This window comes from Electrona antarctica (assembly GCF_951216825.1).
Source record: "Electrona antarctica genome assembly, chromosome: 14".
NCBI classification, from domain to species: Eukaryota; Metazoa; Chordata; class Actinopteri; order Myctophiformes; family Myctophidae; genus Electrona; species Electrona antarctica.
In genome coordinates, this window is record NC_136795.1 from 7,942,856 (window position 1) to 7,961,236 (window position 18,381).

At 46.8% G+C, this 18,381-nt stretch overlaps 1 protein-coding gene across 1 annotated transcript; it reads left to right on the plus strand.

Moving 5' to 3' along the window:
• The first annotated feature begins 1,771 nt into the window (after positions 1 to 1,771).
• On the plus strand, positions 1,772 to 17,859 carry LOC306936186 (voltage-dependent T-type calcium channel subunit alpha-1H-like). The gene is made up of 8 exons (XM_079519675.1): positions 1,772 to 1,901; positions 3,259 to 3,397; positions 6,708 to 6,829; positions 8,297 to 8,455; positions 8,929 to 9,066; positions 10,702 to 10,870; positions 14,487 to 14,644; positions 15,873 to 17,859. Exons 2-8 carry the CDS (start codon positions 3,385 to 3,387, stop codon positions 17,268 to 17,270), a joined length of 2,157 nt encoding a protein of 718 aa, XP_079375801.1. The 5' UTR covers positions 1,772 to 1,901; positions 3,259 to 3,384; the 3' UTR covers positions 17,271 to 17,859.
• Positions 17,860 to 18,381: the final 522 nt, after the last annotated feature.

Here is an 18,381-nt window from a genome sequence, read left to right on the forward strand (position 1 = left end):
TCATTCATTCATTCATTCATTCATTCATTCATTCATTCATTCATTCATTCATTCATTCATTCATTCCCCCCGGAAATAAATAATTAAACAAGGATAATCATCCATCCATGTGTGACAATTGTTTGACACACATCATGTCATGTCATGTCAAGTCATGTCTGTCTATAGCAAGAGGTGTGGGGGGGGGGGGGGGGGCAGACAGCACTAATATAATAAACAAACGTGAACGGAGCACTGCTGCCAACATAGTACACGCATATAGTGGCCATACTGGCATACTCACCATAGCCTGGTCAAGGTTTCCCCCTGGTGGACGTGTCATTTCCAACTATTGTCAGCGCATGGAAAACTAAGGGCTAGTAATATATACTATTCTCTGCCTATCGGAACGTAACTCGGACGGCGCGTCTTAAATACATTTCAATTGTACATTTAGTTGACAAAAAGGTAAAGTGTGATTTATTTTGATTCATCCTTAGTCCTTAGTCCTTAGTCTTTAGTCCTTGTATTAGTCCTTGTATTGTAGACAGCACAATAATTGCATTGTATATAGTCATAGCACATCATAGTAGCCTACATATGTATAGCATAGTATAGTATATATGTATAGTTAATATGTATAGTGTCATTATATAGATATGTTCTAGTTACGTTCTTAGCTTACGCATGTTTCTTGATAAATGCATTTTATATATGTGATGTATTCCCATACTTTTGTTCCTGCCTAATGTAAGTCGCTCTGGATTAAGAGCGTCTGCTAAATGCCTAAATTGTAAATTATAAATTGTCTTGTCTTGACTTTTGACTTGTTGACTAAAAGTAAAGAGTGCTTTATTCAAAAGGTAAAGTGTGATTTATTTTTGATTTATCCTCAATCCTCCGGTTCGAACGAGATTCCCCCCGTCCGAAACAAACAAGGGACGGCCGAGATAGGGCCGGGGACCCCCGCGGACCCCCTCCGCGGACCCCCGCGGACCCCCTCCGCGGACCCCCGGCGGACCCCCGGCCCTATGGAGGGGCCGGGATTGATTTATCCTTGGTCCTTATTCCTTGTCTTGACTTTTGACTTATTGACTAAAAGGTAAAGAGTGATTTATTTTGATTTATTTATTCTGGATCCTTGGTCCGAGGTCACGAATCTTGACTTGTCTCGAACCAGAGTCCTCTCACACCATCAGCAACTGCCAGAACCACTGAGCCATCGTGGAATACTCTTAACCATGGATTTTGGGTCATTTTATCTTTTTGTTTTTTTTGGAAGGGAAGACAAAAAAAAATAAAGTCTATTTTACCAATGCAAAGGGTGAAATATTGTCATAATGTACGTTGTGTTTGTTTTGGAAAGGAAAAAGGGTTTTAATGTACTTTTTAGTGACGTTAGGGTAGAGTTTGTTCTTTTCTCCTGCTCCTCGTCCGAGACGACACACACACATCAAAGGGATTTGATACCACACAGTACTTGTGACACTCACACACACACACACACCAGAGACTGGCAGCTGATTGGCTCATTCAGGGTTGCCAGGTTGGTGGCTGTCAGGTTGTGTAATGCCTGCTGCATTGTGTGTGTGTGTGTGTGTGTGTGTGTGTGTGTGTGTGTGTGTGTGTGTGTGTGTGTGTGTGTGTGTGTGTGTGTGTGTGTTTTGTGTGAACCAGCTACACTGGCATTTAAACACATTCATATTGTAACTGTTGCCACTATAGGTGATATATGTGACAGGTGGGACATTAGGACCTGGGAGCCGCCTGCCCAGAGCAGAGCAGAGCGGTAGCTTGACAGAGCCTCTATGTTAAAACTCCCGTGAGATCAATGAAACTCACGTTTGTTCTCGTTCTGTCGTGTGCATGTAGCGTCAGTGCCCAGCAGCACCCGTCGCGTCCGTGTAAATCAATTGACCAAGGTATGTTACAACAAAGGCTTACACATTGTAGTCTGTTTCATTTAGTATGATTTAGAGTTGTAGAAACTGTTGGTGCTGTTCTAGAAACTGTTGGTGCTGTTGTGGGGCTAGGCTGTACAGGGCAGACTACACTTGGACCCAGTGTCCACACATACTATTTAACAGAACACGGGTATGAGTCTCACACTTCAATGTGGATTATGGTGGCATGCAACCACCTTATGTCATACTTTTAATTCACATATTTATTATGATGGGGAATTAATATTGTTTCTGTTTTGATTGATTGATTGAAGAATTTATTAACAGTTTGCAGAATTACAGTACATTTCAAGCACAAACTCAATACAAAGGCTGTTAACTGTGAGTGGACGACCCAATTAAGCATTACACTTGTTTCCAATAGGGTCCACCATGTTCAAATCATCAAAACATTTAGAGACGTACAAATAGACACTTCTATAGACAGAACAGGAATTCATCATAGAAGGAGGTATTTCATGGTAGAACAATGTCAGAACGGATCCAGACCTGGCTAGCCTGAATCCTGCCTGCTGGGTATAAGTGCCTTGGGCCTAGGAGGTAGGAAGATGGGCTTGCCAGTATATGTTTATATTATAATGAGTACTTATGATGGGTGCTCGGTGTCTAATTGCTCTGTTGTATATTGCAGGCTGAACTGGTGACACAGAGTGGTCAGCAGACAGCCATTGCTCTTTTCCTCAGTTTTACTTTGTTTTTAATTGTTTCCATGCTCTTCAGTGCCTCCAGTATTTTATATAACCTTATTGAAAGAAACCCCCTGTACTGTATATTTTACTGAATGACCGTTGTTACCCCCCTTCCCCACTTCTAGTGTGCTTTTACCTTTTGACTAACAGTCAGCAAGTGTTTTGTGTGCGCAACATAAGCCGCAGTGCCATGATGGTTGCAGTGATGTATATCTTATTCTCGTAACAGTTTGCAGTGATTTATATCTTATTATCTTAACAGTTTGCTGTGTTTATGAGAAGTGCTATATTGTCCCTCCGGTCAAGTAATTTAAATACAACATTTATGAAGGTTTTGCTATCTGTATTATGTGAAATTGTGAATAAAGTTGATCTAGTGATTGTACACAGAAAAGCCTCTGTCCGTCTATAAAGTACTTTGCACGGGGATTTTGGTTACAAGAGTAAATACTGAATACGGGTCTCTCACCCATTGAGAGTGGCGTAGTCTTAGTCTATGAACTTGGTTCTTATTCCAAAAGTATCATCAGTGTCCATCTGGTCACATTTGCTAATCGGAATTAGCATTAAGCTAACTGCATCCACTATAATGTTACACATTATATTAATGTGCTCTGTGTGTTCAGCCATGGCCAGGACGTCGAGGCACGACCGAGAGATGGCGCTGGACGCCAAGAGACGTCTGTGTGTGAGTTCAGATCCCGTGGAGAGGCTGAGGCTGCAGTGCCTGGCCCGAGGGTCGTCTGGCATCAATGGCCTGGGCAGGTGAGTGTGTGCGCGTGCGTGTGCGCGTGCGTGTGTGTGTGCGCGCGTGCCTCCCTCAGGCACAGCAGAGGCGTACATACAGACAGTTGGACTGTGAGGTGACGTGGCAGCCCTCCTCCTCGCCATCACCCAGGAAGCCTTGGAGGTGTCGGCCGGTGTTGCTGGGCTCTATAACATATGAAAATCAGACCGGAAGGCCTTACCGTTGTGGCGTTCTACAGAAGCAAAGGTTTTAAATAGCAGATCTACAAGCTCGTAGCGCGCCACTCGGTGTAGTGGAACGTTCGCGCGCGCCATGTCGACTAGAAAGGTCGCCCGAGGACGTACTACAGTTCCACGCGTGCGTCTCGTGGAGCTCTATAACATATCCGTAAATCAGACCGGAAGGCCTTACCGTTGTGGCGTTCTACAGAAGCAAAGGTTTTAAATAGCAGATCTACAAGCTCGTAGCGCGCCACTCGGTGTAGTGGAACGTTCGCGCGCGCCATGTCGACTAGAAAGGTCGCCTGAGGACGTACTACAGTTCCACGCGTGCGTCTCGTGGAGCTCTATAACATATCCGTAAATAAGACCGGAAGGCCTTACCGTTGTGGCGTTCTACAGAAGCAAAGGTTTTAAATAGCAGATCTACAAGCTCGTAGCGCGCCACTCGGTGTAGTGGAACGTTCGCGCACGCCATGTCGACTAGAAAGGTCGCCCGAGGACGTACTACAGTTCCACGCGTGCGACTCGTGGAGCTCTATAACATATCCGTAAATCAGACCGGAAGGCCTTACCGTTGTGGCGTTCTACAGAAGCAAAGGTTTTAAATAGCACATCTACAAGCTCGTAGCGCCACTCGGTGTAGTGGAACGTTCGCGCGCGCCATGTCGACTAGAAAGGTCGCCTGAGGACGTACTACAGTTCCACGCGTGCGTCTCGTGGAGCTCTATAACATATCCGTAAATAAGACCGGAAGGCCTTACCGTTGTGGCGTTCTACAGAAGCAAAGGTTTTAAATAGCAGATCTACAAGCTCGTAGCGCGCCACTCGGTGTAGTGGAACGTTCGCGCACGCCATGTCGACTAGAAAGGTCGCCCGAGGACGTACTACAGTTCCACGCGTGCGACTCGTGGAGCTCTATAACATATCCGTAAATCAGACCGGAAGGCCTTACCGTTGTGGCGTTCTACAGAAGCAAAGGTTTTAAATAGCACATCTACAAGCTCGTAGCGCGCCACTCGGTGTAGTGGAACGTTCGCGCGCGCCATGTCGACTAGAAAGGTCGCCCGAGGACGTACTACAGTTCCACGCGTGCGTCTCGTGGAGCTCTATAACATATCCGTAAATCAGACCGGAAGGCCTTACCGTTGTGGCGTTCTACAGAAGCAAAGGTTTTAAATAGCAGATCTACAAGCTCGTAGCGCGCCACTCGGTGTAGTGGAACGTTCGCGCGCGCCATGCCGACTAGAAAGGTCGCCCGAGGACGTACTACAGTCCCACGCGTGCGTCTCGTGGAGCTCTATAACATATCCGTAAATCAGACCGGAAGGCCTTACCGTTGTGGCGTTCTACAGAAGCAAAGGTTTTAAATAGCAGATCTACAAGCTCGTAGCGCGCCACTCGGTGTAGTGGAACGTTCGCGCGCGCCATGTCGACTAGAAAGGTCGCCCGAGGACGTACTACAGTTCCACGCGTGCGTCTCGTGGAGCTCTATAACATATCCGTAAATCAGACCGGAAGGCCTTACCGTTGTGGCGTTCTACAGAAGCAAAGGTTTTAAATAGCAGATCTACAAGCTCGTAGCGCGCCACTCGGTGTAGTGGAGAAATCATGCTCAGCATATAGTGTATCTGCCATGTATAAGTGTTGGTATAAGTAATGGTAAAAAACACATTTAAATCTGCTACAAAAAAAACTAAACAGTTTAGCACTTTTACTTTGGTTAAAGGTATATTCAGTGATTTCACTTCATTCAAAAACAAAAACATGTTAAAGTGCTTTAACATGTATCATATAGTTTTCTTTTCTGTGTGTGTGTGTGTGTGTGTGTGTGTGTGTGTGTGTGTGTGTGTGTGTGTGTGTGTGTGTGTGTGTGTGTGTGTGTGTGTGTGTGTGTGTGTGTGTGTGTGTGTGTGTGTGTGTGTGTGTGTGTGTGTGTGTGTGTGTGTGTGTGTGTGTGTGACTGTGTGTGTGTGTGTGTGTGTGTGCAGCAGTCGCGTAAAAAAGTACTCGATTGTTTTAATTAATTAAAAGTATCAATACTGCAATGTAGAACTACTCAGTTACAAGTAAAAGTCCAGAATTCAAAATGTGGGTACTCTGTATACAGTAGTACTCTGTACTACTGTATACAGTACTTAAGTAAATGTGCATTCCAGCTTTTCCGTCTGGCACAGTTTCTTAACTTCTCAGTCACATTTTTGTGCCACACCAGCAGTTTTTGAAGAACGAGAAAAGTGTTTGGCATTTCGATCAAATCCTTCATCTGTACATCCATAAAGTCATTGGTGCATGTGTGGGACTGCGCGCGGTGCAGTGGCCGGGTACGGTGCTGCTGAATAATGTGAGGTTTCTGCAGTCTGCTCATGACAAATGTTAGCACGTTAGTGGTATCACATGCATTCCAACGGGAATACCCAGAGGATCATATGTCTGTGTGTGTCCTCCCTGGCTGCCGTGGCTGCCCTTGACCTTGTGTTGGAGTAGAACACTGGTGGTCTGACGACCAAGCATTTGATGTGATAAACAGGCTCCTGGGGGGGGGGGGGCAACAAATCCACCAGTTTATCTGTTCCCCGCTCCTCCACTGTACCCAGAGGAGATCGCAGCTTAGTAGCCTATCATCCTGTGTGTGTGTGTGTGTGTGTGTGTGTGTGTGTGTGTGTGTGTGTGTGTGTGTGTGTGTGTGTGTGTGTGTGTGTGTGTGTGTGTGTGTGTGTGTGTGTGTGTGTGTGTGTGTGTGTGTGTGTGTGTGTGCGTGTGCGTGTGTGTGTGTGCGTGCGTGGACACTGAGAAGGTGGTTATCCTGGGCCTTTCAGGATGACAGACATATACTGTACAATCTATTTGAGCTAGGTATTCTGTGTACAGTACAGACCTCTCACTGTGTGATTTGTATTTTCGGTATAGTAGGGAACTACAATACATGTTAAAGTGCTTTAACATGTATCATATTGTTTTCTTTTCTGTGTGTGTGTGTGTGTGTGTGTGTGTGTGTGTGTGTGTGTGTGTGTGTGTGTGTGTGTGTGTGTGTGTGTGTGTGTGTGTGTGTGTGTGTGTGTGTGTGTGTGTGTGTGTGTGTGTGTGTGTGTGTGTGTGAATGGTGCAGCGTGTAATGAAGACAACCCATGTGAAGGTCTGAGTCGCCACGCTACATTCGAGAACTTCGGGATGGCATTCCTCACACTGTTCCGAGTGTCCACCGGAGACAACTGGAATGGGATTATGAAGGTACATACACATACACATACACACTCACACAGCCCTTTACCCACATAAATTAACTTCATAGCGAATCAGTGAGTCAATGAGTGTCCCTTGCCTCCGTGTGTCCTTGTTATACAGTAGGTGACCTCTCTGACCTCGTAAGAGCTGAGGTGTTATATATGCTCTCTATGACCATATATTAGCAGCAGCTGTGTTAAGAGAACAACCCTATAAGAGAAACATGTACAGTTTTGTCTGTGATTCATTAATATGGCGCTGACCTTGGCCTCATGACCGAAGTGTTTGTCCTCCGATCACTTTTGCACTTTGGCCCCTTTTCCACCGGTTGGTTCCCAATGGGAACCGGTTCAGTTCAATTTTTGGTTCTTAGTCCATGAGCCAGAGCTCCAAAATTGGAACGTTAATTATGAAGTGAGTGGGCAAAACCATACCTATATTAAATTGTTATCACCATGAAACTTCCCCAATTGAGTACTTACACAAAGACAATGATTTATTCTATTACAAAAAAAATTTAAGATATTTTTTTGCGGCTTACGCCTTTTATTGTTTTTTGAAGGGACAGACAGTAGGCTGACAGGAAACGGGAGAGAGATGGGGGAAGACATGCAGTAAAGGCCGTGTCGGGCTCGGGAGTCGAACCCGCGGCACACTGCGACTGGATTACCAGTCGGGTGCCCAGACGGTTACGCCATCGCCTGGGCCACAAATTTTACATTTTTAAATATGCAAATGAGGCATTATGTAGGAAAATATGCAAAATAATCGAAAATATTAAAAAGCTACTACTGTGGAAGGGTTATCATGTATTAATTTACTTGTATTGATCATATAAACATTTTTACATATTTAATATAGGTCTAGTTTTTCCCACCAATTTTGGAGTTCTGGCTCATGGACTAAAAACCAAAAAGAACTGAACCGGTTCCCATTGGGAACCAACCGGTGGAAAGGGGGTCTTTGAGCACTTTTAGAACGTGCTTGAGCATAGTAGAACATCACACCCGTGCGATGTGGAACTGTACTGTACTTTCATTGTTATAGTTACTGTGTTAGTTACATAGTGACGTGTGCTATAATACTGTGTTATAGTGTGTGGGTGTGTGTGTGTGTGTGTGTGTGTGTGGTGCCTTGGAGTGCTAGGGAGCCAAGCACAGTTGTTGACTTAAGCAGTTGAAGGTTCAATAGGTCCTACTCAGGCAGTGACCTGGTAGCTCTGCTTTTTTCAAAAGGTTTTCATACATTTGAAAACTTGAACTTGAAATGGGACATCCGGCATAATGAGCGCTTTTACTTTTGGTAGCCTACTTTAAGCACATTTCTATGCCAATACTTTTATACTTTTACTCAAGCACATTCTGAATTCCTTACTTTTTACTTGCAAAAAGTATTTCTACATTGCACTATTGATGCTTTCACTTAAGTAAAAACATGTGAGTACTTTTGTCCCCGCCACTGTTTTGTCTCCAGGACACGCTGAGGGAGTGTCGTCCAGAGGAGCGCCACTGTCTCCACTACCTGCCCCTGGTGTCTCCCATCTACTTTGTGACCTTCGTCCTCATGGCCCAGTTTGTGTTGGTCAACGTGGTGGTGGCTGTGCTCATGAAACACCTGGAGGAGAGCAACAAGGTGTGCGCACGCACACCCCCTAGAGGGCGTTCGCACGCACGCACGCACGCACGCACGCACGCACGCACGCACGCACGCACGCACGCACGCACGCACGCACGTCTTATAATTCTTGAGAGAACATCAAAACTGACAGCATTGGAAATTGTAGAAAATAGCAGCATTTTTTTTGTATCTTGTGGTGTATTTTGTGTATTTTCAACACCGGCTTGTATAACTAAGTATACATCAGGCAAAACTCCAATCCTAAACCTAAATGCTTAATCTTAATCCTGAACCCTACCTGAGTCTTGTCCTATTTGTAACCATAGGACCATTTCTCAGGAAAATGGTCCTCACAATGCAGGGTAATTCTCAAATTCTACTATACTTTTGTATAGACTTTGACACGTAACACTCTGACATGTTACGTGATTTAGGCTACAGTATGTAAAGAAAAAAGTGGATGAAATGAAGTGCCTCTGACTCACCAGGAAGCTAAAGAGGATGCAGAGATGGATGCTGAGATCGCGCTGGAGATGGAGATGGCGAGGAACCGCAAGCTAAGCTCCGCCTCCATCAGCTCTGGGGGAGGTGCCTATGTAGGACCACGCCCACACTCACCGGGACAGGTAAACGTTACACCCTCTGGAAAGAGTCTAATGACATGAATCTGTCAGCTGTGTCAAACAACATATTTAAGCAATGATAAATAGGTACATCTTATATCTATAAGCTCCACGTCTCTGTACGTACGTCTGTAATCCACATAACTCGAGAACCGTTCGCCCCACCGACTTCAAAACACATATGCGTTCCACACCCCCACAGGGAGTGCAGTGCCCAGGGTCGAGTCCGTCGGATAGCCGGCAGCATATGTGGAGCTGGCCTGTTCTGACATCATTCTGACATCTGCCTAGGCTCCATATTTGGGCATGCCTGACAAAGAACTCCATATATGTGCATAAAAGGGACACAGGCATAATAACTGGGTGGGGCATTCATTTCCAACTTGCATCGTTCCAAGTAGGCCAGTGCCCAACGGGCACCGCTCTAGTTTCCTGTAATTACAGGGCCATTTTGCTGCCTACTCCGAGTCCTGATAGAGGAGAATTCTTTAACCCATTGAGACCTGGAACGCATCCATGTCACGTTAGCGTTTAACCACATTAACCATTAACCCATTTTGGGCGGGAACCCCTTTTGGTGTTTTAAACATGTTATAATTTAGCTATTGAAAAATAGCAGATCTACAAGCTCATAGCGCGCCACCGAGTGGCGCGCTATGAACTTGTAGATCTGCTATTTTTGAAAAATCGTTAAAATGTGCCTCAAATCTTTCCGAAAATTGTCATGATTTAGAAAACTTTTTTTTTAAAATTTCGACGTCAGGCCTGAATGGGTTAAACTATGGGTCAGGAAAGTGTGAAGATCTTAATGCTGGTTCTCTTCATATTTCCACCTAATCTACCCATGGCCCAGGAAAACCAAGCATTTAGCTCATTGATTGAACATATTTAACGCTCTAATGCAGTGGTTCCCAAACTGTGGTGCGCGAACGCCCTCTAGGGGGTGCGTGACAGGAAAAGGGTAATGGCGGTTCTATGGTGTTATTTAGCACAAACGGCAAAGTCCGGTAAAACACTGTTGTAAAGAGATGTATACAGCAGCTGCATGTCTCTCAGTGCAGTGTCATTCTGTGATTATTTGCCATAATCATATTAAAAAATGTATCGTTTTCGGCCAAATACAACGGGACTGAGCATCAGCTAGGTCAGGAGGTAACAGGGGGTGCATATGGCCAAAGAGGTTTGGGGACCGCTGCCCTAACTCTTAATCATGTTCTCCTGTTTTACCAGGACAAAACTTGTCCCTGACTGGATGGAAAACATGTTACCCTTACTCATACTCAACATTGGGGCAGACAGAGAGCTGAAGAAATCATGGCATTCCTGAGACCATTTCATGTCGCTGGAAGATGCTTCTAAACTTGTATTCTATTGCTAGTTTGATCACTTCAAATACTCTTTCATCTTAACTAATGACCGAAAATAGCAGATCTACAAGCTCACAACACGTCGCAGGCAGCGCGACGTGTATGTTCAGTGTGCAGCATGCTTTTCACAGAAGACACACTGGCCTCTAATGGAATGCAAATGACTGAAATCAGTCGTGGACGACTGAGGACTTTAATGCATTCGTTTGTGTTGAAATCTGAACACATTGCCAGTGCTTTTGATCGGTGTGGTCTCTGTCTCCCCCTGCAGGAGGAGAACGTTCAGCACAGCGAGCAGGACCTGCTTTCTCCCAGGAAGATGTCCGTGTCCAGGATGCACTCGTTGCCCAACGACAGCTACATGTTCCGTCCAGTACAGCCCGCCAGCGCCCCCTACCCCCTGGAGGAAGTAGACCACAGCCCCCAGCAACAGCATACAGGTATTACATGGGACATAATTATTTCAACTCTTACAGTAGGCCTACTTGTAATAAAAGACACAGTAACACAATAGAGGTACACACAGATACACAGTAATACTTGGGCTTGTGATGCATGTCTTGTTTTTACAGAATATCAAAATGGACACACATGCTCATTGCTAACCTACATTATGCTCCAGAGGATATTAGTCATTATTAGTGTTGGTAGTAGTAGCAGCAGAAGCAGTGATAGTACACTGTGAAAACCTTAGCGTTACATTATCCATTATGTAACTCTGAGAGTGCACAAATGGAACCAAACGGACCCTTAATTGGTTATACATTTGCACACGCTCAGAGTTAAATGAACACAAGAGATTTGACTGTGTATTAGCGGTAGCTAAATGTAGTATAAATAGTATATATACTTTAGTATAAATTCTGACCATATAAAACGCTATGAATGTCCTATGATTGATGAATTGTACTGACCGGGGTTCTTTTATCAACAGTCAGAGTCTAATGGCATGTTGTGGCCAGGCTGTGGACAGGCCCAGCTCTGTCCCAAGGTACTGACTGACTGCAAGGACCCTCTGACTGCAGTGGATGGGCTAGTCTGCTCCGAGTGCAGTCCCATCCACTCAGCTCTGCCATGGCTGACTGAATGGGCTTTCTCTTTATGGTCAAGCTGCGAAAGTCCAGCCGAGACAAAGTTTATTTTCAGCACAGAACAATCGATAACGGCAAGGACACACAGTGTACTAAACGGAACTCTATTGTCCAATGAATAATAAGGGAAATCCACTATACGTGTCCAAAGTTAATTACATCAATTTGTTTGCTTGTTTTCCTGTTAAGCGTCCAGTTATGCTCTCTAAAGACATTTTTGCATAATTGGGTTAGAAATAGAATAATTATTCTAAGAAGATTGTTCTAAGCCGTTTGGTTTTCAGCTTGGCCAGAAAGCAGAAACTTGAGTAGGACCTCTGTTTAAGACCTAACCTTTTAACCTCTCATAACCTCTGATTGTCTATATTCTATAACTAATAGAACGTCTCAAACCCTATTATGGAATGGGCCACTTGACAGGCTGGACAGAATGTGTTGGAGTCTCTGGTTGCATTTCAATGCGGTTTTTGAGGTTTATTTCACACCTCAAAAACACGAAGATGTACAAAACACAACATGACATGTTGCAGCGTGGGCGTGGCCTCACCTGCAAGGAGTCATTGGTTGCTTCCTTGCTTGCACCCGGTTCTTCTTCCTGGTTCTTCTTTTCCTTTGTCATTCACACCTCATTTGACATTTTGCTCATGTTTGCATTATGTTTGCGGGACTGCATTGTGTTCATGAATTCTAAGGCTTCGTACAGACATATCAGACCAACATGCTCTGTGCTGTCCGTGTTTCATGGCCGCCTCAATGCTTTTCCAATGGAAGTCACGTGGTTTGACCAAACAGCTGTGTGTGATGGGGGAGGGGGGGCAATCAAACACAAGTGTTTGGTGAAACCATGTGACTTCCATTGGAAAAGCATTGGGGCGGCCATGAAACACAGGCAGAGCACAGCACAGTTGTTCTTTATGTGTGTACGAAGCCTAATGTGACCACTCATAGACTAGGAGGATATGAGTGTTGTTTTTGGCAGCAAGTCAGTTAGTCATATTTTAGTCACCTGGATGGAATGTTTTAGTGTTAGTCTAGTTTTAGTCGACTAAATATCATAAGATTTTAGTCGACTAAATCTACAGGTGATTTAGTCGAACAAAATGTATTTTGGCGGGCCCTGATGCCGTCGTAATGACTGTTTTTTCACTTGATGAAAATAGCCGATCTACAAGCTTGCAGATCTGCTATTTTCAGCATGCAACCAAGTGTAAAATTACTTGTACTGGATCTCTTGTCCACTATAGTCCCTTCCTAACATTTTAGTCTAGTTTTTATTTGTTGACGAAATTGTCAGTATTTTTAGTCTTAGTTTTAGTCATCACAGCTTAGTTTTCGTCAGTGAAAAAAGGTAGTCGACGAACATTTTTCGTCATAGTTTTAGTCGACGAAAACAACACTGATATGAGTATCATATTTATTTTCAAATAGTATTTGCATAAAATTCCAAATGTTTGTTTAATGCTACATGCAGTGTGAGGGGCATATGGGATCCATGGCATTCTAATAGTCTTAGCTTTATCCTATCATTGTATTGTCATTGTATGTGGTGAACTCACTCAAACAGCACTGTGAGTCGTTTAACCCATTTTGGGCGGGAACCCCTTTTGGTGTTTTAAACAATAGCAGATCTAAAAGCTCATAGCGTGCCACCAAGTGGTGCGCTACGAGCTTGAAGGTCTGCTATTTTTGAAAAATCGTGAAAATGTGGCGCAAAATTGGAATATATATTTTTTTCAGAACGAACGTTTTTAACTCAAATCTTTGCTCCTGGGGGGGTCCCCCGAAACAACATATTTTCAGATGGGGGTTGGCGACCAAATACATATAATTTTTGGGGTCCTTGACATGAAAAAGGTTGAGAACCACTGACAACATGGGTTTTTCTGAAAACTGTCATGATTTAGAAGACATTGTAGAATCGAACTTAGGTCTAAATGGGTTCAAAACAAACATTAGGAATAGTTGGCAAATGCTATGCAATGCTGTGTTCTGCTTTATGAGCAAAATACAGGTTGTTATCTACAGTACAGTGTGTCACTTTGGCATGACTGGCTGTGTCCAAGAACATTGTAAGTGTAAATCGGTGCTAATATGACTTCTTAATATTTCATGTTCAGCAAATCAGCCCTTCATCTCAAATCCGACACTGACCTCATTCATTGCATAATGCATATTGACGTACTGCTTAATTAAGGAATGTTTCTGTAATGAGCAACTTGTCATTTTACCCAAACCTTTATCCATCTAGAGAAGGTCTATCTTTCTTCATGTCTTGCTTCCCATTCATGCACCCACATTAACTGGGATGTCCCCACAGCACAACCACCTTCTTCTGCAACTCTGAAATGCTCCGTGTGTACTAGTGTACTGTATGTGTGTACATGTACCTATACATTGCATTAACCCTGGAGTCCCTATTTTGGGCATGCCATTCTAGGCCTATTATATTTACTATAAATGACATGATGGTGGTGTCGCGTGGCGACCTTAGAGTATATATGAATAGAGACGGCACCCGGAGGAAACCCTGAGGCGAAATGGACATAGTGGCAGAATTTGGTAGTGCAGCGTGGGCCCAAACACATGAACGCGCTGGTCCGTTGACTATCATTGTGCACGTTCATGATGACACGTGAACGCTGTTTCATACGTGAACGCACGTGAACGCGTGCAATGATAGTCAGCGGCAGCGCGTTCATGTGTTTGGGCCCAATCCATCCCAGAATGCACTCTGTTCCTACTCGGAAGGAGGAGTGAAATCGCCTCATGCAACTTAATGCAAGTGGATGGGAGGAGAACTCGGGTGCCGTCTCTATTCATATATACTCTAAGGTGGCGACCTACAAGCTTGCATTGTGAGCTTGTAGACTGGCTAATTTCTAAGTGGTTAATGTGTGTACATGTGTCTATATTGTCGTGTGTGTATGTACAATACCTGTGTGTGTGTGTGTCTGTGCACCTTCAGGCTCTGTGACGTCGGTCCACTCCCAGCCGTGTGAGAGCCGCGCTCTGCTCCAAGTGCCAGGCCTCTCCCCTCCGAACCCCCGGCCTCCCCCGCCCCGCACCCTGCCTCGTATCGCCCCACCCAGGCCCAGCCCCTCACCGCGGGCTCTGCGCAGACAAGTAAGGGTCTCCATACACCAGTGGTTCCCAAACTCTTTCATGTCAAGGACCCCCAAATTTACACTCATTAGCCCCGCGGACCCCCATTTGAAAATATATGCCAATATATCCCATGAGAGAAGATTTTTTCAACCATTTTCCTTTCAAGGACCCCCAGCTTGACCTGAATTAGGCTACGGTCCCCCATTTATATCCCTGGGACCCCAATGTATATTGTAAAATCAAAGTTAATTTAACTCAGAGTGTACAAATGGTTCCATTTGTACACTCTGAGTTACAGACCCATAAGGGTCCATTCGGTTCCTAACTATAGCTGGGTACCCCCTGGAACTCCCTCAAGGACCCCTAGCGGTCCCCGGACCCCACTTTGAGAACCACTGCCACACACACACACACACCACACACACACAGAGTACACACACACATGCATGCATGCAATCGTTCAACACACCATTTCTTTTGAAACACCAGGCTCTTTCCTATCTGTCATGTCTCAAGCATGCTCCACTGCAACCTTCCTGCTGCTGAACAGCCGGCAGTATGTGTTCTATGAAACAATGAACGTAGCATCAACGGATCACTGCAGGATGCCACTTCAATAGCACAACAGCAATGACTGATTCATGGTAAATAAAGTTACGGGAATCCACAGAGAAACTCTTGATTCCGCTGAGAACATTCCTGATTCTGCGGAGAACAATCCTTGATTCAGCAGCTTTAGTTAATATTCTGTGGTCTTTAAAAACAAACAAAAAATTAAAATGACCAAAATTTGACTTTTTTTTATAAAGTCCTTTATGAAATAGATACAACTAAGTGTAATTATGGATGGGTCATGATTAGGTCACAGGTTAGGTCCTGTGAAGAAAAAGTCCTATACTAAGTGTCCTCACCATGTACAAATCCTTATTATAGTACCTACTTATTGCTACATACTGCTACCTACTGGTAGTAATAAGTAACTTTGTCAGGTTTTACTGCGCTCCACGCTCGCCGCCGCGCCGCACTCGTCCGACTGCATTCCACGGACGTTCAAAAAATCCGCGGAAGGCTTTGAAATCAGCGTTAAGTTCCGCGATTGCGGAATTCCTGTGGGTCTAAATGAAGGCATCCATGGAAATCATAATTTAAATGCTACACCATGCGAACTGCTGATGCTTGAACACATTTGGACTATTGCACAATTGCATTGATTATTGTGATGACGATTATGTTGTCTGTCCACCAGGTGGCACTTAAGGTGGATTCTGTGGAGTCGCAGGGCTGTGAGCAGCAGGAGAGTCCAGACTCCCTGCATCTGCCTCCTCCCCCCTCCTCTCCCTCCCCTCTCCCTCCTCCCCCCTCCTGTCCCTCTCCTCTCCCTCCTCCACCGCACTCTCCTTTCCATCCTCCTCCCTCCTCTCCCTCTCCGCTGCCTCCCCCTCCGTCTCCTCGCCTGCCCCCTCGGCCCCCCAGCGCGCGGAGGCCCCGGCCCCCCTCTCCTCCTCTCTCTCTGGGCGGCGGCGGCGGCGGTGACCCTGCCGACGAGGAGGTGCGTCACATCACCATCTCCGCTCAGCTCCTGTGGGGAGGCCCCCCCGAGGCCGGGGGGAGGGGAGGGCGCAGCCACTCCCTCTCGCCCTACGCCTCCCTGGACTCGTCCTCCTCTGCTCTTCCTCCTCCTCCTCCTCTCCCGCGCTGCTCGCCGAGGAGGGGCAGCGCGCTGAGCCTTCTGGGGGCGGCGGGGCCGCCCGCCGAGCCACGCGACGCTGCCAGGAAGTTGTTCAGCGTGGACACCCAGGGCTTCCTGGACAAGCCGGCGTCCGCGTCGCCCCCCGTCGTCGCGTCCCCAGGTTCCCCCGACGACCATCGGCGCCACTCCATCGCGGTGTGCCTGCCCCAGGCCGGCAGCACGGTCAGCAGGGACGACAGTGAGGTGGCGGGCAGGTGCGGAGGAGGCGGTGGCGGCGGCTTCCCCATCCGTGTGCAGTCGGTGGGAGGAGGGGGAGTGCACCGGAAGAAGAAGATGAGTCCTCCGTGCATCTCCATCCACCCTCCGTCGGATCGCGAACACCTCCTTGCGTCTCCGCCTCCTCCTCCTCCTCCTCCCGCTGAGCCGGACGGCGGCAGCGCCATGAGGAGACACCGGACGCCGCCGCACGACCTGACCGGTAGCAGCGTGGCGCAGCTCACGCCGGACACGCCTCCGCGCCCGCTCACGCCCACGCTCGTGCCCGTGCGCGCGCCAACGCCGCTGGGCACGCCCTCGCCCACCCGGGCGCTATTGGCCACCCACACACGGTACACGGCGACCACGCGCGTGCTGACGCCCACGCATGCCCTGGCGCCCGCCCTCCTGCAGGCCCCGATGAGTCCGGGCGTCTCGTTCCGGCCCCAGTCGCCCGTTCAGACGCACTCCCTGCCTTTCCCACCACACACCCCCACCCACAGCCTCTCCCCCACCGCCCCCAGGCAACCCTCCCCCGCCGCCGAATACAACAACGCGCCCCATTTCACCTTCGACCAACCAGAAGCCAGATACGCGGGCGGCCTTTCGGACACGGATCCGCCTCCTTGCCCGTCCCCTTTTGACGGAAGACCGGAGGGCGGATTCAGCTCCAGCAAGAACCGCAGAACTGCCCATTGAAGGACGAGTAATGGACCTTCAGGAAGTGAAACCGGTTTGCCAGAAATCCCCGCACTGTGGCTCGGAGGGGCGCGTGGCCTGACCCCGACAGAGACTGATTGATGGATGGAGATGGAGCCAATTTAAGAGATTGTTTTGGACGATTGACTTGAAGGAGAGAGAGAGAGAGAGAGACTGGTTAGTATTTATTCAGAGAGAGAGATAGAGAGTGGACAGTGGATCTCCTGTCCTAGATGAATGGACAACGTCCCTGCGAATGGGACGCAGGGATTCCAAGAAGCGGCCGCCGGTACCATTGATGCTGACAGCATGACGGTGTGTGTTTTGGCCGCCGGTACCATTGATGCTGACAGCATGACGGTACCATTGCCGCCGGTACCATTGATGCTGACAGCATGACGGTGTGTGTTTTGGGGACTCGACGAAGGAGCAGCACACCGGGACTAAAAGCCACCTAACTCCGTAGCCAAAGTATATATATTTTTTTTCTTCACCCCGACACCCTGTCCCCACATGCGAGCCAATCAGGAAACAGCGTCTGGCTGATGACCTCTGACCTCTGATTATAAAGGGGAGTGGTTTGTGAAATGCGAGCATGGGGGAGTTTGGGGGGTGGGCGGGGGTGGGGGGGATGTGGGATATGCAACTTCAGGTTTTCCATAGGAGCTCTGTTTGCCCCTCCTCGGCTCTTGGATCACATTGATCAGAGCAGAAGTGTGTGTGTGTGTGTGTGTGTGTGTGTGTGTGTGTGTGTGTGTGTGTGTGTGTGTGTGTGTGTGTGTGTGTGTGTGTGTGTGTGTGCGCATGCGCGCATGCCGATTGATGTGCGTTTGTTTTTGCTGTTGTCCTTTGTGTGTTACCCAGATCCCCTTTGTGGAGGACTTTGGCCGTAATTCTTCTTTGGCCTGCACAGACAGTGAGGAGGGGGCGGGGCAGAGCTGTAGTGTATATGTTAATCTGTGTATCTCCATGCAGTGTACATAAGGAAAATATTGTATTTGGTGAGATTAAAAAAAATAGCTCTATCCATATGCACATATTTTTATAGAGATCTATAATGTTTTTTGCACACGACACATTTGAACTTTGCTTGTTTGTTTTTTTTCTCTCT

Bases quoted from the DNA above. Each gene is read 5' to 3' on its own strand.
- LOC306936186 (XM_079519675.1), top strand. The intron at 8,456-8,928 runs GTGTGCGCACGC...CTGACTCACCAG, and splicing joins ACCTGGAGGAGAGCAACAAG to GAAGCTAAAGAGGATGCAGA. The intron at 9,067-10,701 runs GTAAACGTTACA...CTCCCCCTGCAG, and splicing joins GCCCACACTCACCGGGACAG to GAGGAGAACGTTCAGCACAG.